Here is a 26183-nt window from a genome sequence, read left to right on the forward strand (position 1 = left end):
TTTGCTCCAGTGGAGCCTTGGCTGCAGGAGGAGAAGAGAGAGACAGAGAGAAACTAGAGGGGGGGTTAGGGAGGAGAAGCAGATGGGCTCTTCTCCTATGTGCCCTGGCTGGTAATCGAACCCAGGATTTACACATGCCAAGCCTACATTCTACCACTGAGCCAGCTGGCCAGGGCCAACAAATTAATTTTTTTTAATGTAGTAAATAATTAAATTCTTAGTAAAGTATTGCATTTAGGTTATGTAGCTTAGATTGTACTATTCAACCTTTATTTAAAAAATGTTAATTCCTTTTGATGCTAAATATATTTCCCTATTTGATAAGGTATTGAGAGATATTAAAGTTCTGACATTTTATTGATGTGTATGTACATAATTATGCAGAGCTAAAATCTGTCTGCTATTTATATAATTAGCCAAGATATGAGAGAACTATATTTTATATGTAGTTATTATTTTAAAAAATTTACTGTTAACCCAAACCAATGTTTTATTAAATGTTAATGTTATTAAATGACATTTATAAAAATTTTAAAATATGTATTATGAAAAATATGTACTTTTATAACCTACACAAAATTTTACAGAACTAAAATATTTTTGTTAAAAATGAACTTTTGCTTCAATTGCCTATTTTAATGGCTCTGTAAAGATTAAATAGTGAAAATTACACTGCTTTTACTATAATGTGATAGAAATATAAAATGCACATAATGAAATGATAGAACTTTTTTTTTCCAGTGGTGTTAATGGAAAACGGAGATGTGTACACATTTGGATATGGGCAGCACGGGCAGCTAGGACATGGGGATGTCAATTCCAGGTACTCTAGCTTTTTGTTTTAAAATACTGGGTTTTAAAGTCTTTCCTCCTCCTTCCCTCCCTCTTTCCTTCTCTCCCTCTCTCGCTTCCTCCTTCCCTTTTTCTAATTATATATCTCTATACTTGAAGTAGTATTTATACCACTGTTTTACAGAGGGTAGCCTGTGTATTATAGGTGATTCTTGATTTTATGGTTGAGTGCTTTTGTGGAGATACATTTGTAATTTCAGTAGAAAAGTTTATTCACATTTTATATAGTTAAAATGTGCATGATTATGATTATCACAAAAATCCTACTATATTTCTAATAATTATTATCTTTTTAAAGGTTGCTCATGCAATTGAAAAAACATCAAATATCTCCTAATTAAATTTTAAAAAATCAGTAGTGGATTCATTTATATTCCTTAATGTTGTATGTTTGGAAATTCTGGTCCAAAATTAAAAAGAAGTTATAGAAGCTTTGAATAATTTTTAAGTAAAACATAACGATCTCTTAGAGAAACTGTTTTGACTTATTCAGCGTTGAGGGAAGCTGATTGTGGTGGAGACAGCTAGATATGTGCTAATATCCATTTTTTTCTATTCAATTGGTAGTCAACTCTTAGTTGGTGACATGAACAGGCAGCTAAAGACTTATTTTCCTACCTCCATTGCAGCAAGATAAGGCGCTGTATACTAAAGAAACATACGGCTTTGGAACCAGGCTATTAAAAGGGAATACCCTTTATTTCCCCTTCTCCCCTCCCTGTTTGCTGCTGGGAATTCATGCGTGGTGGCGAGAACTGGAGAAGTCATCATGGTGATCAAAAGTTGGGAATCATGTATTGAGAATGGGCGAGCTACATAGTAGCAATTTTCTGGGTCCCTGACACTGTGGGACTTTCATATCTGCTTCTTGCAGTTGGATGCTTACCTGAGAGAGAAACTTCTGTCTTGTTTAAGTCCCTGTTAACTTTGGCTTTCATTACAGCAGCTAAATCCATATCCTACTTAATGAGAGTGCTTGTGATCAAGAGTATAAAAAGTTCTTTATTAGTTCAGGTCTTCCTAGAAGATACTAAGACAAGATTAGATGTACAAAGAATTTATTGGGAGAAAGCTCCTGTGAATGATAAAAGGGAATAGAGCAGGACTAGGAAGGGAAAACCTCCAGATACAGTGTAGATGCGACCCTGGGAAAAAAGAAGGAAGAGGTATGGAGTAGAAAGAGTCTGGATTATGAGAGTTTCAGCCAGGCCAATGGGGTGTCCTCAAGCCACTGCTGCCTTTCAAAGAGCCCCCAACTGGGCAGCATGGGCCAGTGTTAATACCTTCACCGGGCTCAGTCACAGGCTGTTAGCATCCCAGGTAAAGAATGGCCTCATGGATCCAAAAGGACAGCATCGGAGGCTCAGTCAGCTGTGTTCCCTGCCCAGATTGTCTTGAAGATATGAGTGATGCACATGTGTGGCTGCTCACTGTTGAAACCAGGCTTAGTTATGAAGGCTGGACATATGTAGGCAGCTTCAGGCCAGACTTAACTCATCAATTCAGTTTGCCACATGAACCTTCTCTTTGTCTTTCAGTTCTGCCTATATATAATATTATCCCTTGTATTTATAAGATATCTACCAAATCAACAGGACCTATATGGTTTCTCATTCACATACAGTGAATTACTCTGATCATTAAATAAAATCCAGTATTTTTACTTTATTCTGAAACTACTCCATTACTGTGGCAGGGATGGAAGTATGTATGCCATTTATAGAGCAAATATATTGATTCCTAATCCTGGCTGCACACTGGATTTACTTGGGGAACTTCAAGCATATCATGTATGGATTCTACATCTAGAATTTCTAAGAGGTGTGTTTTGGGGTGAGGGGTGGCATTTCCCTTTTTTAAAACTCTCCAGATATTCTGATGCTCATCTAGGATTGAGAACTATTATCTGTCCCTGGAGGGTAAGGTCAGATCCATTTATAGTGCACACAAAATGGGAATAAAATGGAAATGTCCTCAGTTACTTTGATCAATGTTGTTAATGAGAGGAGAAAATTGAGGTATGATTCAGTTGAACACTAAATATACAATAACAGTATACATTTGACACTGTGGTCAAAAGGTTTGTAGAACTATTACAGTCTTAGTGACAAATACTGTGCTAATAAAAAGAGCAAAAGGTATTTGGCAAAATTACTTTATCAAATGTCACTATATATGATGTTTGGATATTGGACATTGGATCTGACAGAATATGAATGGCTTGCAGGGTTGAGCAGTTACCATCACAGGTGTTAGAGGTAACAGATATTTTGCTTCACAGTTGAAAGGCCTCTCTAATATGTATAGACTGAGTCAGGACTTGTACTAGTTTGTATAGAGAAGAATTTCATAACTTTTCTGTTTTTCACTGAAGATGCATGACACAAAAGAGGGTTTATTATTATTATTGTGACCATCATCATCATTATTGCTGTTGTTATTTAGTTGGTGATTATTTTGTAAGTCATGATATAAACTGGGAGAATTGCATTGCAGTTAGATGTGATGAAACATCAGTTAGGTGGGCAGCAAGGAGAGTACTTCACAGATCTGACCGTACTTGGATGTCATCCCACAGAAAATTGGCAAATAGTTATATTTCAGGGTCTTGACTACATAGAAGGGAAATTGTGGAAATCATGACTATAATCAAATCCCAGCCCTCAGGTAACTGAAATATGAAAAATGAACAGAATAAGCACAAGATCCTGCTAGACCACATTAAAGTGTAATGGTTGGTGAATGGGAACGTGCTCATGTCAGCTTTTAAAATGAAGACGTTACCAAAGAAACATTATTACATGGTCCTGATTATATCAGTAAATAACATTCCTTGATTTGCAGTGACTGGCTCAGGTTACAGTGTCATAACAATCTCCTAAATGTGTTCAATAGTTTTAATTTATCATTTTTATAAAAAAATGATAGCATTTCCTGTTGAAAATAAAATATTAGAGTTTGTTAAGATTAAAACTGGTGGAATTTGCTTTTACCGCCCAAAGTTGTTCTTTTCCAATATATAAATTTCCACTCCTGGTTCTCTAGATTGAGTCTAACTGTACGACTGAGTATATGTGGTGTGGGGAAAGCTAAATGAAATAATGCCTGTATACTGAGCCTGATGGATTAAACAAATATTAGTCAAAACTGTTTCTGCTATAAGCTCTAGTTACTCTGTCTGGATCTATTGGGACTTGGGAAGCAGGAGTCAAGAGTTGTGTTATTAATTCAGAGAGGAATTGACCACTTATATGGGGAAGCAATCCCAGAGGAACGAAGCCCCTATTGCATACAAATTACCACAAAGCAAAATATTTATATAGTTGAAATAAGTGTACAGTGGGCGGCTCTTTTTTTTTAACTTTCTAGTAATCAAATGCTTTTTCACTGGAATTTATTGTATAGCACACATTGTAGTGTGTGATTAATATAAGATAAATATTGCAGTGTGTATGGTGGTAAGATAAAAAAAAATGTTACTCATATTCTCTTTATTTAATGTGTTGACTTACCAAAATGACTGAATTCAGTCTCTAGTTTGGGTCCTGATTCTTTCACTTGGTACCTATATGACCTTGGCCAAGTTATTCAACTTTCCTGTGTCTCAGTTTCTTTCTCTATTAAATGAGAGTAAGTATATTTTCCTCGGAAGGTTGTTGTGAGAATTCAGTGAGATAATGCATGTTACCACAGGGCCTAGCCCTACAGTAAGTGCTCTATAAATGTTACCTGTTATTATTGCTGCTTATTAGAGTGAATGTCAGAGAGCTTATGAGGGCTTTTATGTATTCACTCATGCCATGAATCTACCAGCTCTCTTTTTTTGTTTATTTTGTCCAGTAAGCTCCTAAATTTCCAAATTCTAAATTCATTTACCATTTTCAGTCAGCTTAAACCTGAATGCTGGGAAAGAGACTGTATAGTATAGATGTCTTTATTCTCCTTTTCCAGTGGAATTTTGCTAGTTCTTTCAGTGTTTCTGAGTTTCGTCTTTCTCTTGCTTTACAGTTATCCTTCTGCATTAATATTTTATCCCATCACAGTGTTTGGACCAATTTAGACAAGGTTCAAATCTTTGCTTCATCTCTTACCAACTATATACAGTAATTTACCAAGCTTTAGTTTAAGTAAAGATTGCTGAAGAATTAACATAGTATATTTAAAGTGTTGGTATGCACCTACACACACAGTTTTTCTTTTCTGTTCTTCCTGTTTTCCAAATTATTTAATAAATGGGCTCACTAGTATCATGGAAAGAGTTCAAAGGTAATATATTAGAAGACCTGCCACTAACCCTTGGGAAAATCTAGATCTACCTATAGAATTATTTTATCAAGCAATGATATATTTCATATGTAGAAGTGCTTTGTAAACAGCAGACAAGTAAACAGTTATAGGAACTTTCCATTTTATTATTTGTTTGAATTGAACTGGACATTTCTATGAGAGCATTAGTTTACCAAGCAGCCTTTTGAAGGGGTAATTGTTTATTTGCTGAAACTTCCCATGTCTTAGAGTGGGAGAACCGTTCCACCTTTTACCACTTTCTTAATCATATGACTCTGTTATGCTCTATTCCGCTTTTATTACCTACCCACCTACCTTTCAGTCACTGCCTTTCATACATTGAAAATTTAGTATCTGCCTCATAGCATTTTCTCAGTCTGTCTTGTCATGCTCGTGAATGATTTTAATATCCATGTGAATGATTCCATACCATATACTTACCTGACATTCTTATATCTAAAAAACTTTACTTCCATATTTATGGTGGTTGTTCCCAAGACCTGGATCTAGCACACACAGCTCTGGCTCTGAATTCTTTTTTTTTTTTTTTGTCCTTTTCTCTGTGGCAGAGACAGAGTCAGAGAGAGGGATATATAGGGACAGACAGGCAGGAAGGGAGAGAGACGAGAAACATCAATTCTCCATCGTGGCTCCCTAGTTGCTCATCGACCAATTTCCCACATGTGCCTCGACCGGGGGGGGGGGGGGGGAGGGAGGCTCAGCAGAATGAGTGACACCCCCCCCTCTTGAGCCAGTGACCTCGGGCTCAAGCTGGCGAGTGTTGCTCAAACCAGAGGAGCCCGTGCCCAAGCTGGCGACCTCAGGGTCTCGAACCTGGGTCTTCCACATCCCAGTCCAATGCCCCATCCACTGTGCCACCTCCTGGTCATGCCAGCTCTGAATTCTTAAGTTTATATAACCTATAATCTGATAACAGTTTCTTTTGTTACTTAACTTTACTTTACTTGGCCATTGACTTTATTCTCTATATAGCCCTCTACTTTTTTACTCTCTTTCACCCTTTTTACTTAATTTCCTACCTAAGTTAAAAATTGTTATTTATTGTCCTGGCTGCTAGGCTTAGTGGTAGAGCGTCGGCCCCGTGAGTGGATGTTTCAGATTCGATTCCCGGCCAGGACACACAGGGGAAGCACCCATCTGCTTCTCCCCCACTCCCCCTCTCGCTTCTCTCTCTGTCTCTCTTCTCCTCCCCTCCTGCAGCCATAGCTCGATTGGAGTTAGTTGACTCTTGGCCCTGAGGATGGCTCCGTGGTATCCACCTCAGGTGCTTAAAAAAAAAAAATGACTCCAGTTGCAAAGGAGCAAAGGCCCCAGATGGGTACAGCATCGCCCCCTAGTAGGCTTGCCGGGTGGATCCCGGTTGGTGCACATGCAAGAAAGAGTCTGTCTTTGCCTCCCCTCCCCTCACTAAAAAAAAAAAAAAAAAAGAAAGAAAGAAAAAGAAATTGTTATTTATTTTGTTCACCTAGACTTTTACCACTATCCTCAATTTTCTGACCTTCTTGGTCTTGATACTAAATCATGGTAAGATTTCAAGCATGAATCAGTCTATCTATATTTTCTATGTCTAACAGGCATCTGAAAAAAATATAAATAACTGCACATATACAGATTGTTACATGGTTTCCAAATTCAACCAATTCTACCGTAATGGGCAGTAATCTCCCTGTTTTGTAGTTTTGAACTATTTAGTTTATGACCTTTTGAGAATTTGATGAAAGATATGTACTCTTTTCAGAATAAATAGATAAAAGAATATATACATAAAAATTGACTCACAAATTTAGGAGGTTCACAGATCTCTTGAAGCTCATTTAAAGACTTCACAAAGCCCTTTGGATTGGATTTTAAGCTTCTGGTGTAGGTATATTATTTGTTCCATTCATCTTCATTGAATATTTTTCTGTAATATTCAAATTCTCTGCTCACCTATTTCCTTTTTCCTTCCAGCATATGGCCTTTGTTGGGACAACAATAAAAACTATTAGGTGGGAAATTCTTGAGCCTGCCAACTCTGTAAACCTACCTGCATCCATACTACTACTTTGTTCCTTTTTAATGTAACATTGAAAGAGAGAGCTCTGGTCTTGTCTATGTTAGGAAGCTTATCTACCATGTCCCTAGGAATCAAGTTTTGTTTCTTGTCTCCTCTTTGACCTGTATCTTTAGCCACTTTATTTTTAATCAACCTTTTAAACTTCCTCAAATCTCTATTGTCTTGTGGGAACAAAGCCTCTCCTTCAGCTTCCTGTTCCCTTTAGATGTTAGTTCTTTCTTTTCCTTTTTCCTACAGAGATTCTTTTGTTTTTAATTAATGATTTTTCATTATTTTTATTTTATTAAGTTTATGGGGTGACATTGGTTAATAGGATCATATAGGTTTCATAATGTACATTTCTATGATACATGATTTGTATATTGCATTGTGTGCCCAACACCCAAAGACAGGTCATTTTCTGTCACTATATATTTGGCCCCTTTTACTCTTTACTACCCTCCTTCACCACCTTCCCTCTGGTAACCACCAGAGTTGTTGCTTGTGTCTATGATTTTCAGTTTCATAACCCACCTGTGAGCAAAATCATACAGTACTTAGCTTTTCCTGACTGACTGATTTTGCTTAGCATAATGTTCTCAGGGTCCATCCATGTTGTCACAACTGGTAGTATTTTATCTTTTCTTATGGCAGAGTACCATTGTATATATGTGCCATATCTTTTTTATCCAGTCATCTGTCAATGGAAACTTTGGTTGTCTCCATGTCTTTGCCACTGTAAATAGTGCTGTAAGGGTGCGTATATTTTTGAAAATAAATGTTTACAAGTGCTTTTAGGGGATAGATACCCAGAAGAGGAATTGCTGGGTCATATGGCAATTCTATTAATTTTTGAGGAACTGCTATACTGTTTTCCTTAGTAGCTGTACCATTTTACATTGCCATCAGCAGTAAATGAGAGTGCCTCTTTCTCCACAATCTCTCCACCTCTTGTTATCACCTGTGTTGTTGATAATAGCCATTCTAACAGGTGGTATCTCATTGTAGTTTTGATTTGTATTTCCCTAATAGCTAGTGAAGGTAAACATGTTTTTATATATCTTTTGGCAGTTTGTCTTCTTGGGAGAGCTGTCTGTTTAGGTCCTCTGCCCATTTTTAAATTGGATTGTTTGTTTGATGTTGAGTTGTATGAGTTTTTTAGATAGTTTGGATATTAACCCCTTATTAGAGCTGTTATTTGAAAATATCTTCTCCCATTCAGTTGGTTGTCTTTTGTTTTGTTGTTGGTTACTTTTGCTATATAGAAGTATTTTAGTTCATTATAATCCCATTCATTTATTTTTGCCTTTACTTCCTTGCATTTGGGGTCAAAGGGATTTTGCATAGTGTCTGGTCCTAATGTTAACTTGTCATCTACTTCAGTGTTATGCCTACTCCTACCATAAAGACTTTTCTTTTTGCTAAAAAATCAAGTGGTCACTTATATGTCTCTCCAGAGCATTTGACATGTAGATTATTTCCCCCCTTTTGAAACCTTCTAGTGACCCTTCCTCTTCATATCACATTTCCCAGAGTTCGTTCTCTCTCTGGTATGTCCTAGATTTCTATGACCTTTCCTTTTTTCTGTCTGTACCAAAAGTGTTAGAAGAGACTCAGAATGAAAACCAGGGTCTCTTCTTTTCTATCTTTAATCATCTCCATTCATTTTTTTTTTTTTACAGAGACAGAGAATCAGAGAGAGGGATAGATAGGGACAGACAGACAGGAACGAAGAGAGATGAGAAGCATCAATCATTAGTTTTTTGTTGTGACACCTTAGTTGTTCATTGATTGCTTTCCATATGTGCCTTGACCCTGGGCCTTCAGCAGACCGAGTAACCCCTTGCTCAAGCCAGCAACCTTGGGTCCAAGCTGGTGAGCTTTGCTCAAACCAGATGAGCCCGCACTCAAGCTGGCGACCTCGAGGTCTTAAACCTGGATCCTTCCACATCCCAGTCCAACACTCTATCCACTGTGCCACTGCCTGGTCAGGCTTCATTCATTCTTAAGCTCTAAGAATGTTATTACCATATACCTTGTTGCATAAGCAAAAAACCATTCTTGACTCGTATCAGTTATTTGCCAAGTCTCATCAGTTCTATTCTTCGCATACCTATCAAGTTCATTCATTCCTTTCACTTCACTCTGTTCCTAGTTTGTGCCTTCATCATAACTCAGTTATTGTGAAATATTTTAAATTAAGTTTCCAGCTGCTAGTTTTGCCTTTTTTGATTTCTTTTTCATTGCAGCCTGAAAATTATTGAATATGTATTTTATGTAATTAAAAAAAATTTATAGTGTAACATTTTCTCAAAATAGCTCTTTTATTATGGTGTAGACTATTTCTATACTGATGATTATTCTAATTACAGATAATGATTACTAAAAATGTTTAAAAATGGTAAATAAAGTGATACAAGAATGGATAAAAATATATTTATTATAATTGTTACTATTTATTAAGTGTTAGCTGTGTGCCAGATACTGATTCAAATGCTTGACATATGTGAACTTCCTTAGTGTTCATAAGAATCCTATTGGTTAAATATTGTTTATCTTCCATTGTTATAGCAGAGAAAAATGATACGCAAAAAGGATAAGTAACTTGTTCAGAGTCATGGTTATGTTGTTATTATTTGATGGAGCCAGGATTTATACCCAGGCAATCTAACACTAAGTTTAAGCTTTTAGCCACTGCTATATATAGTACCTCTCGTTAACACTGTATTCTGATTCATTAACTACTGTGTTAAAATCTTAAATTATAGCCTAGTGGAAAAAAGTAGAAAAGAGTACATAAGATTGTTTCTTATAGTGCCTGGAGTGAGTTCTTGTTAAATTATCGCTTGATTATTTCATCCAACAAATATTTATAGAGATCTCTAATATGCCACTCACTGTAAAAGATTTAAAAATTTTTCCTTCTGCAGCAAAGGTAGCATTAATCTTTGAGAAAAATTAAAAATTATATCTATAATTAGGGTAATAAATTCAGGAAATCTTTTAAATAAGTTCTTTTAAAGTCAGTGATTTTTTTTCATCTTTGTATACTGAGCACCTAGAATAGAGACAGGCATATAGCACTTAGACAAGTTTTTACTGAATATTCTTATTAGTGCCTGTTACTTCTTCTCCTTATTGCATTGTTTATCGTTTGTTATTTCAGTTGGATCTTGTAAGGTATTGACTTACTATTACTATTTTTTAACCTAGGGGATGTCCCACTCTTGTTCAAGCATTGCCAGGCCCTAGCACACAGGTTACTGCAGGCAGCAACCATACGGCAGTACTTTTAATGGATGGACAGGTCTTCACATTCGGAAGCTTTTCTGTAAGGAATTTTTAAATCATTAATAATATTGCATTGTATCATTGACTTATAATTTGTCTATGTTAGCTGTTTTTTCTGGTTTCAAAGAAATTGTTACACAGTATTATAATTATTACATATACATATTTCCTGTCTCCACCTTCAATGCATGCAAAACCCAAATGACATTACTTTGAAATAATTGCTTCTCTAGGTTAGCATTAGAATTTATTGAATTTAACAGCTGTGTTCAAAATAGACATGTTTATTACAGGTCTAAGTCCTTTAAATGTTCAGTAGAGCTATTTCTGCTGTTTGAAAACTTATTTCTCATCTAATTTGTAAAGATTTATTTTTTCTTAACATGTAGAATTCTATTTTAGAACTTTTTGAAAGCCTAGTTTTCTTACTAGATTTGTTAAATTATAGTTTTCTTTTTCTTTCCTTCTCAATCTCTGTGTCTCTTGTCTGTTTGCCTGTCTGTCGTCTCTTTTTGTCAAAGCTTGAGAACAGTGAAAATGCTCTGAGAATTTATTATAGTGTGAGTATAGCAGAGCTCAAGGAAAAGCTGCATAAGATTGCTGATAAGCCTGTACCATCTCTGATGTGGATAAATATTCAGAACCTAAGTCCCTGGAATGTAATTTGCAACTGCTGATTATTAGAAGTTTTGAATGTGAACTTTAAAAAAAAAATCTTTATTTGGGAATTATTTTTATTGATTTTAATTTATTGTGTTTACATAGATTCTAGTGTCGCCCCGAATGTATCCCCCCTCCCCCATATTCCCCTCAACATAGAAAGGTTATTTAGTTCCTCTAGGTGTGTCCCTGGCAATTTGAGCTGCTGCCTCTGCTGGTGCTTAGAATGAGTGAGTTTATGAGAAAGTGAGTTTATGGGCCAGCCCTTTGTAAGGAGCATCTCAGTCCCATAGCCCTTTGTCTTTTTCCAACACAGTCCCAACTGGTTTGACAGCCATATGTTGTGGGGTCTCCTCTTGCCAGCACTGGTTCCCTAAGCTGGGGAGCCCAGTGTGAGGCTGGGACCCTTACTCTTCAGTGGGAACCTCAGAAACTGAGATGCCCCTGCGAGGTCTTAATTGCCACGCCACAGGCGTGGGACCTGCCCAGTTCACGATTCTACCCCTACTACCAGTCTAGATGTAGTTTCTTCTTTTTGCTCTTATTTGTAGGAATTCTTTTCGACTAGTGTTTGGGTGGTTCTCAATGATAGGTGCTCTATAATTTAATTACTATATAATTTTGATGAAGTCATGGGAGAAGACTAGCTCAGAGTTTATCTGCTTCATTATCTTGACCAGAGTCTCAAGATCTGTTATTCTTTTTTATTTATATCTACATAATATTCCACTGTGAAAATACATTTTATCCTATCAATTTTATGTGCTTGGACATTTAAGTACTTTTCAATATCTTTAAATAATAGTAATGAAAATTGTTAGAGGAGTTTCTTTGAGAAGCAAGATTGTTGGGTTGAAAGTTAATAGCTGTGTAAGTTTGTGATATTCCTTTTTTTAAGCGAGAGACACCGGGAGGGGTGGACAGATAGGGACAGACAGGCAGGAAGGGAGAGATGAGAAGCATCAATCAATTCTTTGCTGCGGCACCTTAGTTGTTTATTGATTACTTTCTCATATGCGATTGACCGAGGGGCTCCAGCAGAGCTAGTGTCCCCTTGCTCAAGCCAGCTACCTGGGCTCAAGCCAGCAACTTTGGGCTCAAGCCAGCGATGATAGGGTCATGTCTATTATCCCACACTCAAATCAGCGAACCCGTGCCCAAACTGGTAAGCCTGCGTTCAAGCTGGATGAGCCTACACTGAAGCCATTGACCTCGGGGTTTTGAGCCTGGGTCCTCTGCATCCTAGGCCTATGCTCTATTCACTGCATGAGATACTATCAATTCACCCCAGTTTTGTATTTTCACCAGGAATGTATAAGGGTGCCTATTTCTCCATAGTCTCGTTAATAAAATGTGTTGTCATACCTTTTAATATCAGTCAAGTGGGTGGAGAAATGACCCTGCATACTTGGAAGCCTTTTTCCTAAAGCTGGTGCTATGAACCTTCAAGCTCTTACCTGTAGTTAGTATTTTGACACTAAGGGTTGGATTTTCTCTTTTGGGGGGAATGATTTTGCCATTGCCATTTCTTAAGTCCTCCATACTCCTCTCTCCTTCCTGGGCCTCCCCTTTTGTGCTCTCCATCCCCTCAGGATTGCAGTGGCAGGTGCTTAGAGAAAACTCTGTTGCAATTTGTTTTTTTCTCTGGTTACAGATAACCTAAAAGGTCATGAAATCTGTTCTTTCCTAAAATTGCTGAAGGCTTGATTAATGTGTAATTTTATTTGCTTTTTCTGTTGGTTTTAGGGAGAATGTTGATAGTAATATTTGAAATCAGACAATCATTACTGTCCTCTAGCCCTAGAAGTCCTAGTTGAGAACTTTAATAATAAATTCATTAAAGTGATTTATTTATGACCATATTCTGAATCCATATGATGCTATCCAGGCATCTTATCCTATTTTTGGTCTGCTTTTCTTTACATTTGTTGGTTGATAATAAAGGAATAGATATTTATTTTAAGAGTCAATGAAAAATATAATCAATTTCTTTTCTTTCCAAAAGCATAATGTAAGGCCAGGGGCCACCGCCATTGCGGCCATTCACATGCAGGTTCCCATTAGATTTGGGCACACGGTTTAGAAACTGGAGCCCAAAAATGGGCCATTTCTTTATTTAAGTCTCATACCAGCCGACAAGCAAACACACAGGGCTCCCAAAGCCCTGACACATTCTCCGGTTCCACAACCAGGAGAATCTTCTTCGGTTTCTTCTAGAATCAAAGGCCTCACTAGTCTCAGCAGAGCTCACAAAAGCCCCTCAGCTCTCTGGTTCCCCATCTGTCCATCTTCTCCCTTCTTTCTCTCCACAGAAACTCTGCTGCTTCTTCAGTGCTCTGCATTCTCTCTTTCTCTACCATCTTGGCTTCCACTCATTAGCAAGACAATGGCCCAAGCAGGAAAGTAATTTGCTGTTTCACAGATCACATACCTAGCTCTGCCCAGCACCATTTTTTAACACTAAAAGTGAACAAACTCAAAAAATACATATTTTGCAAACTCATTTGCCCAGCACATAATGTATCCCTAAATATAATGTACTTATCTCACTATTTACATTTTTATGCTCCTCTTTTTTGTTAAAAAATAAGGATAGTCATTAAGAGAATGAACATTGACTTTTTTTGGCTTCTTCTCCAGTCATGTGCTTGTTACTGTACCTTTCCCTGGTTCATCCAAGGGCTTGAAGCTCAGGTGTTTTTACAGTCAATTTGTGACTGTGTTTTTTTGCTATGGTGATAGAAGGAGTGATAGAACTCACTAGAAACCTGGTAGTTGGGTGAAAACATAACCAGGCTATTTATTGGCAGTGCTCCAGGCTCTCTTGTTCTTGTTTTTTTGTTTTTTTTTCCCTATAGTTTCTCATTCTCATTACTTGTAGATTACCCTGGGTGCCATGATGCAGCATTTTCTGCCCTTCAGTGGATTTTGGAAGAGGACTGGTATGGGGGGAGAGCTTTAGGGTCCCCTAAAGCCATTGGAAAATACATATTTATTATACAATACATTTTTAAATAAAATACGTATTTCCGATGGCTTTAGGGGACCCCTGTGTTTTGGTCGTTCGACCCCCGCCGGGGTCGCGACCCACAGGTTGAGAACCGCTGGCTTAAGCTGTCATACCTTTCTATTGAGTTTTTTGTTTGTTTGGAAACAAGTGAAATTTTTGTTTTGAAGTAAATGAAATAACTTACATGTGAAAAAAAATGTCCCTTTCTAATTGTATTCACAGTTGCAGCATTTATTAGTTTGTTCTTTTAAACCAAATGTTTTCAGACTGTGAATTAGTAGACTTTCTATGATACTGTCAATTTAAAATGCCATAAACAATTTGTAATACTAATTTTTAAACATATTTTGTATTATATTTTTAATTTAAATGTAGGTAACAGTCACAGTATTTTAGGGAGATAACTTACATGGAAAAGTATTTCAACTTTGTTAGTTTTTTAATACTGTACTTTATTTTTTATTAGGGGGAGAATTCCTAGGAATAATAAAAATTATTTTATTTCTTTATAAATGTTTGGTACAAATTTTATATGAATTTAATTTATTTTTAAAAAATTGATGAGTAATAATGTCTCATAGACCTGTTCTTGTCTACTGTCTCTTTTATAAAAAATTATAAATTGTTTATTTAATAATATTTAATCTTTTAGAAAGGACAGCTGGGCAGACCAATTCTGGATGTACCATATTGGAATGCAAAACCAGCTCCTATGCCGAACATTGGATCAAAATACGGAAGAAAAGCTACTTGGATAGGTGCAAGTGGGGACCAGACTTTCTTACGAATTGATGAAGCACTTATTAATTCTCATGTGCTGGCTACATCAGAAATTTTTGCCAGTAAACACATAATAGGTAATACCCAAAACAAATCGACATCCCCACCAAAAATCCTTGTTTTTATTAATAATAAATGATTCATTTTTTCCTATTGTAAGATATAGCCTTGTATCCTTTCGTTTTCTTTGTCTGAAGAAAAAATTTTTTTTTCTTTTTGTATTTTTCTGAAGTTGGAAACGGGGAGGCAGTCAGACAGACTCCCGCATGCACCCAACCGGGATCCACCCGGCATGCCCACCAGGGGGTGATGCTCTGCCCATCTGGGGCATTCCTCTTTTGTGACCAGAGCCATTCTAGCGCCTGAGGCAGAGGCCATGGAGCCATCCTCAGTGCCTGGGCCAACTTTGCTCCAATGGAGTCTCGGCTGCAGGAGGGGAAGAGAGAGACAGAGAGGAAGGAGATGGGGAGGGGTGGAGAAGCAGATGGGTGCTTCTCCTGTGTGCCCTGGCCGGGAATCGAACCCGGGACTCCTGCACGCCAGGCTGACGCTCTACCACTGAGCTAACCGGCCAGGGCTGTCTGAAGAAATTTAAAGGAAGCTTTTAAGTGTCCTTTTATATTTGTGTGCTGGAAGAATGGAATAATTTGGAAATCTAAAAAACAAAGTATTTATCACCAAGAGAGTGGTAGAAATATAAGCTAAATTGTAGTATAGTAAAACCTTTTGAAAAGAGAAATTTTCCTGTATTGGTTCTTGTTAATAAATTATAGAAATTATTAATTTGAGAGGTTACATAAATCAAACTTAGCAATCCATACTTGTGTCCATAATATTAATTATATAGTAGAGCACTATAGTGTAGATATTAAAAACATGTGTTTAAACAACCTGAGGTTTTAGTCCTAATTCTGCCACTTAAGGATTTTTAGTTACTTAACTTCTTTAAGTTTTAGTTTCTTTATCTATAAAGTGGAGATAATAATACTTACCTTATAAGTTGGGGAAATATAAAATGGTAATGCATCTTTAAAATATGTAAATATTTTCTCTCAAGGCTTGGTACCTGCTTCTATAACAGAACCTCCTCCATTTAAATGTCTTCTGATAAATAAAGTGGATGGAAGTTGTAAAACTTTTAATGACTCTGAACAAGAGGATCTGCAAGGATTTGGTGTGTGTCTTGATCCTGTATATGATGTCATTTGGAGGTAAGCTTCTCTGTTTATAAAGTAGAGTAGTAAATAAGTTTTGATCAGATTATGTTTTTGTGCTAAGACTTCTGGTTTATCCCAGCTCCACAAGTTGCCTTCTGGGTACCTTTGGAGAAGTTACTTTGACTTTGTGTTCCTCACTTTTCTCATTTATAAAATAATAGTATCTACCTCATAGATTGTTGTGAGGATTGGAGAACTTAAAGCAGAGGCACATAGCAAGTGCTATAGAAGTATAAAACTCTTTGCTTCTGTGATTATAATTAGCAATTTTACATTCAAGAGTTTCATTGTTAATTGTTTTTAATCTGTCAGCAGTCCTATTTAAATTGTATAGAATGTATTCTGTTTCTTAATGCCATAAATATCTGTTACCAACTGTGTAGAGGAAATTATGCCAAAGACAGTAGAGAATAAGGTTAAAGTTTGTCCTTCAGGATTGTACATAAAGCAAAATCCCTGTATTTGTAGAGAAATATGCAGGGTTATTAAACTCTAGAAATTATAAAAATGTAGAGGTGGATATAGGTATACAAGAGACTCAATAAATTATATTGTATTTGTTTAACATTCATTATGGTGCTTTACATACAAAATGAGTAAAGAAAAGAATTACCCTTAGAGTTTCTAGCTTTGACTACTAATAGGAGGAGTGTCTCTTCAAAAGCACTTACTATTTTTCCTCCTCTTGCATTGTTTCTTTGGCCTGCCTTAATAGGCAGGAATTCAGGTAAGTTGAAAGTATGAAGTATAATGTGTGTGGAGGAGAAAAAGAGTTTTTCATTGTCTTCCTTCTTCTGCCTGTGTGTGCTTTCAGTCCCATCAGGTGAGGCGTGCATGCAGAGTGAAGGAATTGTAGTACTCATTAGGTTGCTGATCAGCTTACTGTCTTATTTGGGTATTTTGTTAAAAGTCCTGGAGGCCAGAGTTGAGTTTGAGTAGTGCTTTTAGATCTCCCTGTCAGCATTCTACAATATAAATTAGATAATAAGAAACTAGAAGTGAGTCATCTTATAGTAATTCTTACGAAGATGTGAGGTACTAAGAACCAAAATTAGAGCAGTCACAGTTAGATAAAATGGAGGGGATAGAGAGGCTAATGGTTTAAAGATAGAATTGTCCTTATTATTTATTGATTAGAAGTCAGTGTACAAGAGATTTAGTTACCCAAAGATTAAACTCTGGTTTGAACCATCCAAGTCAAGTTTCCCTCTATCATCACCCATCCCCCCTCTTTCTCCTTTTCCCCTCATCCCCCTTTCCCTGATGAAATTCCCACACTAGTGTCTGTGCCTATAAGTTATTTTTCTTTGCTTAATCCCTTCACCTTTTTTACCCAGCTCTCCAACTCCATTTCCTCTGACACCTGTCAGTCTGTTCTATTTTGTTAGTTCATTTTGTTCATTAGGTTCCCATATAAGTGAAATTATACTATACTTGTCTTTCTCAGACAGACTTTAAATTGATGTTCTATTTTCTATAATTCTTAAATGTTTTATTTTCAAATGAAGTAAATTTGCAAAAAGTAAAAATTGTCAGTATACAATTTTTTTCTGGATATATTCACTAAATTAGAAATTTATTCTCTTCACTAGATATAACAGTAGAACAAAAGATGCTAATTGTATGATGAAATCCATTTCTGTGGGTTCTTTTTTTTTTTTTTTTTTGTATTTTTCTGAAGTTGGAAACGGGGAGGCAGTCAGACAGACTCCCGCATGCGCCCGACCGGGATCCACCCAGCATGCCCACCAGGAGGTGATGCTCTGCCTATCTGGGACGTTGCAGTATTGCCACCAGGGCCATTCTAGCCCCTGAATCAGAGGCCATGGAGCCATCCTCAGCGCCCCGGCCAACTTTGCTCCAGTGGAGCCTTGGCTGTGGGAGGGGAAGAGAGAGACAGAGAGGAAGGAGAGGGGGAGGGGTGGAGAAGCAGATGGGTGCTTCTCCTGTGTGCCCTGGCCGGGAATCGAACCCGGGACTCCTGCACGCCAGGCCGAAGCTCTACCACTGAGCCAACCAGCCAGGGCCTGTGAGTTCTTAACAGAACTCAGAAATGTAGTATACAGTTGATGAACCTTGCCTTTTTCACATATGGTGGTAGCAATGGGACAGATGATCTTAAATACCTTTCCCTGTCTTTGATCATTTAGCCATTTGTTCCGAAACAGATTAAAAGATGAAGGACAGTCTTCTCCTATGTTTTAATAAAATAGCTAGAAGGTGTTTTTCTTTCATCAGGATCTGAGTTTCAGTTTATTTTCCTAATTTCTGGCTGTTTTGTGTAGTAGGCTATTTGTATTTTACAGCTATCATAAGGCATTTGGGGTTCCTTATAGTTTTTATTGCTGCTTTATTGTTTATTATTAAGGTTGAACATCTACACAATTCTATTTGTATTTGCTTTCTTAGAACAAGATTCCATGGCTTTTGCCCACTTTTAATATTGGATTGATTGGCTATTACTGGCTTTTAGGAGCTCTTATACATTGTGATATTGTTGTTTTGCCTCATGCGTATATTTTACATGTTTTCTTTTGATATATCCTTTGTCTTACAACTTTTAAAATGAAAAATTTTTATTGTATGTATACTTCCTATCTACCGAATTTCCCCCTGTATAAGGCATTCCCATGTATAAGACACACCTTAATTTGGGGCCAGAAATTTGAAAAGAAAAAGTATCACATAAAGTTATTGAACTCAAGTTTTATTTATCATAAAATTAATACAATTCCTCATCTGTGCAAAAAAGTAGGAAATGCAAGTAAAAAGTCTACAACCACTGTATAAGATGCACCCAGTTTTTAGACCCAAAAGTTTTTGAAAAGGGGTGAGTCTTATACATGAGGAGATACAGTATATGTACACATCAGATTGTTAACTGTACTGTTCTCTATATTCATGAAATATTGTGATCTATATTACTGTTTTCTTTAAATTATTTTGCTTAAAATGACAAATTATTTATATGTTTAGTTCAGGTATGAAAAGTAATAAGCTGCATTTTGTCCTATTTAAGTGGCCTGTGTTATTTTCTGTATCATCAATTATACTTAATTTTTTTTTTAATGAAACAGTATGTTGAACTGTTGTAATTATTCTATTTCTTGAAAGGTTTCGACCAAATACTAGAGAACTGTGGTGTTACAATGCAGTGGTTGCTGATGCAAGACTTCCTTCTGCAACAGATATGCAGTCCAGATGCAGTATTCTGAGCCCTGAACTCGCATTACCAACAGGATCAAGGGCTCTTACCACCCGATCTCATGCAGCTTTGCACATTTTAGGTATGCTTGCTATTTGATAATCAGATAATTTTAGCTAATTTTTATCAATGTGTGCTATTTTTTAAAGAGACTTTAAATTTGTATACTAATTTGTCATGTTTGTTAAATAATTATGCTAGGTGCAAAAGAGGTTAAGTCCTATTAAGAGATATATCTTACAGAAACTAATATATTAGATTAATACCAATACCATAAAAGATTCATATATACCCAAATAAAGTAGCCAAATATAATTTGTCTAATAGTTGATTTTCAAAACTAATTTTTGCTTAACCTGAATAAATAAGCTTTAGAGATGTAGCTTGTATATTCAAATATATAATTATAATATTTATATACATTATTTTAAAATTCTATAAAATATATTAACTTTATAAATTCTACTTCTTAACACAGCAGTTTTACACAGTACATTAACTCGTTTAATTAATTTGAGATATAGCATTTTCTCTATATATTGTTAGAAATTTTATACTTTTACATATAACTTCTATTTCTTTTAAAAATTATCCTTAAAGAGATTCAGTTAGGTTCATGTAGAATTGTGAAACCATATCCCTAACTATAATTACTAGATCACAGATGTTACTTGATTCCCCCCCACACACAAACACACACAGATTTCACCTAGTAATCATTGTGAACATCCAGAACTAGCATCCGTTAAAGTTAAATAATTACCCACACAGACAAAAATGTTTATTGGTTGTATTTGCCCGTGAAATGTTGTTTAAGGCTTAGAACATTTGTTGTCTGATCTGTGGTGGCACAGAGGATAGAGCGCTGATCTAGAATGTTGAGGTCGCTGGTTCAAAACCCTGGGCTTGTCTAGTCGGGACGCATATGAGAAGCAACTACAACAATGATTTCTGCTTCTTTCCCCCACCCCCTTCTCTCTCTAAATAAATAAAATCTTAAAAGAAAAATAAAAAGATTTGTTGAGCACACTCGTAATCTATTATTTTAATTTATCCGTTATAGCATCTAATCAATAATATAGGAAATTGTAATTTCAAGGAACTCAATTCTTCTTTGTTTTTAGGTTGTCTTGATACGTTGGCAACTATGCAGGATTTAAAAATGGGTGTTGCAAGTACAGAAGAGGAGACTCAAGCCGTAATGAAGGTTTATTCCAAAGAAGATTATAGTGTAGTGAACAGGTTTGAAAGTATGTATATTTACATTTAGAAAATACTCTCTTCTAACTGAAATATGTATGAATATTTTAAAACATAAATTCTCCTGTTGTTTTCTTTTAGGTCATGGAGGGGGCTGGGGTTACTCTGCTCATTCAGTAGAAGCTATACGTTTTAGTGCTGACACTGATATTTTACTTGGTGGTCTTGGTCTGTTTGGCGGCAGAGGAGAATATACTGCTAAAATTAAGGTAGGCAGTTCATTGACACTGTGCCCCTTTTTGTTTGAAGATGTTGGTTTTGACTTAGTATATTATTTTATATATTACTTTCTTTTAAAAAGGACTAGCTGAAACTGCCAAAATCTAACAATAATAGTAAATCAGTAACTCGATAAAAAGTTAAAAGTAAGAAGGGAGCAAATGAATGAAAGATGATTTTTCAATAATCTTAGACTGAAAAAGACTTTAACAGTCTCTCTCAGACCTTTGTGCCGAACTAGTGATCTAGGAACAGCAGTACTTCTTTATGTGCTTACTTTCTTGTAGCCCAAAATGACAGGAGGCACAACTGTTTTGATGCAGGGACATTTTGATGTAGTTTAGAAATATTTTAGCATTTTTAATGCCAAATACTATTAAAACAGATATGATTACTCCTGAACTGGGGTCTACAGAAGAGGTGAAAGATACAGAGTGATAGAGTTTAGGAGATGGATTCCCCTGGTAGACAAACTAAAAATAATCAAGAGTCATAAATTTACAATACTTGATTCATCTCAGAAAGGGGATAAGAGAGAAAACAATAGTTAGTGCCTTAATGTTTTTTTTTTCAATTTTATTTAGAAAATTGAATTTAACAGGGTGACATTGATTGGTAAGAGTACATAGGTTTCAGATAAATATTTCCATAGCATTTGATTGATTATGTTGTATACCCATCACTCAAAGTAAAATCATTTTCCATCACCTTATATTTGTCCCTCTTGCACTCTTTCTCCCACCCACTCCCCACATGTCCTCTCCCCTACAATACCTTCCCCCTGGTAACCACTTCACTTTTAATTTATGTCCATGAGTCTCAGTTTTATATCCCACCTATGCATGAAATCATACAGTTCTTAGCTTTTTCTGATTTACTTATTTCACTCAGTATAATGTTCTCAGGGTCCATTCATGTTATTGTAAGTGGCACTCTGTCATCATTTCTTATGGCTGAGTAGTATTCCATTGTATATATGTACCACATATTCTTTATCTAATCCTCTGTCGAGGGACACTTTGGTTATTTCTATGTCTTGGACACTGTGAACAATGCTGCAATTAACATGGGGGTGCATGTGTCCTTATGTACCATTGTTTTCGAGTTTTTGGGGTAGGTACTCAGTAGAGGGATTGCTGGGTCATATGGTAGTTCTATTCTTAGTTTTTTGAGGAACCACCATACTTTCTTCCATAATGGTTGTGTTAATTTGCATTCCCACCAGCAGTGAATGGGGTTCCTTTTCCTCCGCAGTCTCTCCAGCACTTGTTATTACCTATCCTGTTGGTAAAAGCCAATCTAACAGGTGTGAGGTGGTATCTCATTTTAGTTTTGATTTGCATTTCTCTAATAGCTAGTGAAGATGAGCATCATTTTTTTCAGCAAGAGAGACAGAGAGAAGGAGAGATAGGGACAGATAGGAAGGAAGAGAGATGAGAAGCATCATTTCTTCATTGTGACATATTAGTTGTTCATTGATTATTTTCTCATATGTGCCTTGACCAGGGGGGCTGCAGCCAAGCCAGTGACGCCTTGCTCAAGCCAGGAATATTCAGCTCAAGCCAGCAACCTTTGGGCTCAAGCTAGCGACCATGGGGTCATGTCTATGATCCCACACTCAAGCCAGGGACCCCACACTCAAGCCATATGAGGCTGCGCTCAAGCCATATGAGCCCGTACTCAAGCTGATGATCATGGGGCTTTAAGCCTGGGTCCTCAGCATCCCAGGCCAATGCTCTATCCACTGTGCCACCGCCTGGTCAGGCTCTTTTCATCTTATCTGTTGGCTATTTTTATATCTTCTTGGAAGAAGTGTCTGTTCAGGTCCTCTCCCCATTTTTTCATTGGATTGTTTACTTATTTGTTGCTGATGTGTGAGTTCTTTATATATTTTGGATATTAACCCTTTATTGGAGCTGTTGTTTGCAAATATCATCTTCCATTTAGTTGACTGTCTGTTTTTTTTGTTGTCAGTTTCTTTTGTTGTACAGAAGCTTTTTAGTTTGATGTAGTCCCATTCATTTATTTTTGCCTTCATTTCCCTTGCCTTTTGGGTCAAATTCATGAATTGTTTTCTACAGTCAAGGTCCATGAGTTTAGTACCTATGTTTTCGTCTATGTAATTTATTGTTTCAGATCTTATACTTAGGTCTTTGATCCATTTTGAATTGATATTTGTGCAGGGGGACAAACTGGAGTCAAGTTTCATTCTTTTGCATGTGGCTTTTCATTTTTCCCAGCACCATTTTTTGAAGAGGCTTCCTTTTTATCATTGTGTGTTTTTGCCTCCTTTGTCAAAGATGATTTTTCCATATATATGTGGTTTTATTTCTGGGCTCTTGATTCTGTTCCGTTGGTTTGTATGTCTGTTTTTCTACCAATACCATGCTGTTTTGATTATCATGACTTGATAGTATAATTTGAGGTCAGGTAGGATAATATCTTTGGCTTCATTCTTTTTCTTCAGGTTTGCTTTGGCTCTTTGGGGCTTTTTATGGTTCTATACAAACCTGGTGATTTTTTGTCCTATTTCTTAAAAAATAACATTGGGATTTTGATGGGAATTGCATTGAATTTGTAAATTGCTTTGTGTAATATGGCCATTTTAACTATGTTGATTCTTTTAACCTATAAACATGGAATTTATTCCATTTTATTTTGTCTTTTTCAATTTCTTTCAATAATGCTTTGTAGTTTTCAGTATATAGGTCCTTCACATACTTTAAGTTTATTCCTAGATATTTTATTTTTTTGTTGCAATTGTAAAAAGAATTGTCCTTTCTGGGATTATTTTCCAAAGTTTCATAGTTGGCATATAGGAGAGCAATAGACTTTTGTATGTTGATTTTGTACCCTTGACTTTACTACTGTATATTAGTTTATTGTTTCTAATAGTTTTTTGATGGAGTCTTTGGGGTTTTCTATATACATGTCATCTGCAAAAATTTATACCTTCACTTCTTCTTTCCCTAATATGGGTGCCTTTTGTTTCTTTCTCTGCCTGATTGTTTTGGCTAAAGCTTTCAGAACTATGTTGAATAAGAGTGGAGAGAGTCAGTTTGTTCCCTAATTTTAATAGCAGGCTTCACAAGAAAATTATCAATTAAATGCTATGTGCTCAGGAGGTATTTTCTTAGTTCATTATTTAAATTACATTTATTGAGATGACATTGGTTAATAAGATTAAATAGGTTTCAAGTGTACAATTCTCTGATACATCATCTGTATTGCATTGTATGGCCACCATCCAAAGTAAAATCTTCTGTCATCATATATTTGACCTCATAGCTCTTTCCTCTGCTAACCACCATACTGTTGTCTGTGTCTGTGAGTTTTCGTTTTTTAGTTTTTCTTGTTCATTTGTTCCTTTCAGTTTTATGTCCTGCATATGAATGAAATCATACAATTCTTAATTTTTTCTGACTTATTTCACTTAGCATGATATTCATAAGATCCATCCATATTGCCACAAATGGCAGTATTCCATCTTTTCTTATGACTGAGTAGTAGTCCACTGTATATTTATATTACATCTTTATCCAGTCATCTATTGAGGACACTTGGGTTGTTTTCATGTCTTGGCCACCATGAATAATGATGCAGTTAACATAGGGGAACATATATCTTGTGAGTAAATGTTTTTGTATTTTTCAGGTAGATACTCAGAAAAGGGTTTGCTGAGTCATGTGGTCTCTATTCTTAAATTTTTTAAGGACCTGCCATACTGTTTTTCATAGTGGCTGTATCAGTTTACATTCCCACCAACAGTGAATAAAGGTTCCTTTTTCTTCACAACCTCTCCAACACTTATTACTTGTTTTGTTGATAATAGCCAGTGTAACACAGTGTGAGGTGGTATCTCATTTGACTTGTGTGTCTTTAATAGCTAGTGAAGTTGAGCATCTTTTTATATATCTGTTGGTCATTTGTATATCTTCTTGGAGAAGTGTCTGTTCAGGTCTTTTGCCCATTTTTTAATTGGATTTTTGTTTGTTTGGTGTTGAGTTTATGAGTTCTTCATATATTTTGGATATTAACCACTTGTTGGAGTTGTTGTCTGCAAATATCTTCTCCCATTCAGTGGGCTGCCTGTTTGTTTTGTTGGTTTCTTTTGTTATGCAGAAGCTTTTTAGTTTGATATAGTCCCATTCATTTATTTTTGCCTTTACTTCCCTTACCTTTGGGGTCAAATTTAGAAAATCGTCTCTAAGACCAGGATCTATAAGTTTAGTACTTATATTTTCTTCTATATCGTTTATTGTTTCAAGTCTTATATTTATATCTTTGATTTATTTTGAGTTTTTGTATATTGGACAAACAGTAGTCTAGTTTCATTTCTTTATATCTGGCTTCCCAATTTTCCAAACACCATTTATTGAAGAGGCTTTCTTCTCTCCATTATATATTTTTGGTTCCTTTGTTGAAAATTATGTGCTCATATACATGTAGGTTTATCTCTGAGCTCTCAATTCTATTCCACTGGTCTCTGTGTCTATTTCTGCCAATACCATGTTGTTTTGATTGTCATTTTAAAGTTAGGGAGTGTGATACCCTTGCCCCCCCCCCAGGATTGCTTTAGCTATTTGGAGGCTTTCGTGGTTCTATATAAATCTGGTGGTATTTTCTTTTGCTTTTTAAAAAATAAATGTCCTTGGAATTTTGATAGGGATTACATTAAATCTGTATATCACTTTGGAGAGTATGGACATTTTAACTATGTTGATTCAATCCACGAACATAGACTATTACTATTATTCCATTTCATTGTGTCTTTTTCAGTCTTTATTTTTTTTAATTATTTTATGTTTTGCGAGAGAGATAGACAGGAAGGGGACAAAGATGAGAAGCATCAACTCTTAGTTGCATCACTTCAGTTTTTTATTGATTTTGCTTCTCATTTGCACCTTGATGAGGCAGGGGGATAGGGGAGTACTCCAGCTGAGCCAGTGACCCCTTGTTCAAGCCAGCGGCTTTGGGCTTCAAGCCAGTGACCTTTGGGCTCAAGCCAGCGACCATGGGATCATGTTGATGATTCTATGCTCAAGTCAACGACCCTGTGCTCAAGCTGGAGGAGCCTGCACTCAAGCAGGCAACCTAGGGGTTTCCACTGCAGCATACCAGGTCGACACTCTTGTCTACTGTACCACCACTGGTCAGGCTCAGTCTTTTTTAATAATGCTTTGTAATTTTCAGTTATATAGGTCTTTCACATCCTTTATTAAGTTTATTTCTAGTTATTCTTTTTGTTGCATTTGAAAAGGAAAATTTTTTTGGATTTTTTTTCCTGAAATTTCATTGTTGGTACATAGGAATACAGTGGATTTTTATACATTAATTTTGTATCCT

General features: G+C 36.2%; 1 protein-coding gene across 16 annotated transcripts in view; it reads left to right on the plus strand.

Annotated features, from left to right (window-relative positions):
- The window catches only part of MYCBP2 (MYC binding protein 2), a 333902-nt gene that overhangs the window by 123280 nt on the left and 184439 nt on the right, over window positions 1-26183 (plus strand). For all 16 annotated transcript variants that reach the window (XM_066236389.1, XM_066236395.1, XM_066236388.1 and 13 more), the window contains 7 exons: window positions 742-823; window positions 10409-10526; window positions 14809-15013; window positions 15994-16147; window positions 19268-19440; window positions 20483-20608; window positions 20700-20827. In XM_066236389.1, coding sequence (XP_066092486.1) covers window positions 742-823; window positions 10409-10526; window positions 14809-15013; window positions 15994-16147; window positions 19268-19440; window positions 20483-20608; window positions 20700-20827 — 986 coding nt within the window. The remainder of the gene's footprint in view (window positions 1-741; window positions 824-10408; window positions 10527-14808; window positions 15014-15993; window positions 16148-19267; window positions 19441-20482; window positions 20609-20699; window positions 20828-26183) is intronic.

Source organism: Saccopteryx bilineata, chromosome 6 (genome assembly GCF_036850765.1).
Source record: "Saccopteryx bilineata isolate mSacBil1 chromosome 6, mSacBil1_pri_phased_curated, whole genome shotgun sequence".
NCBI lineage: Eukaryota > Metazoa > Chordata > Mammalia > Chiroptera > Emballonuridae > Saccopteryx > Saccopteryx bilineata.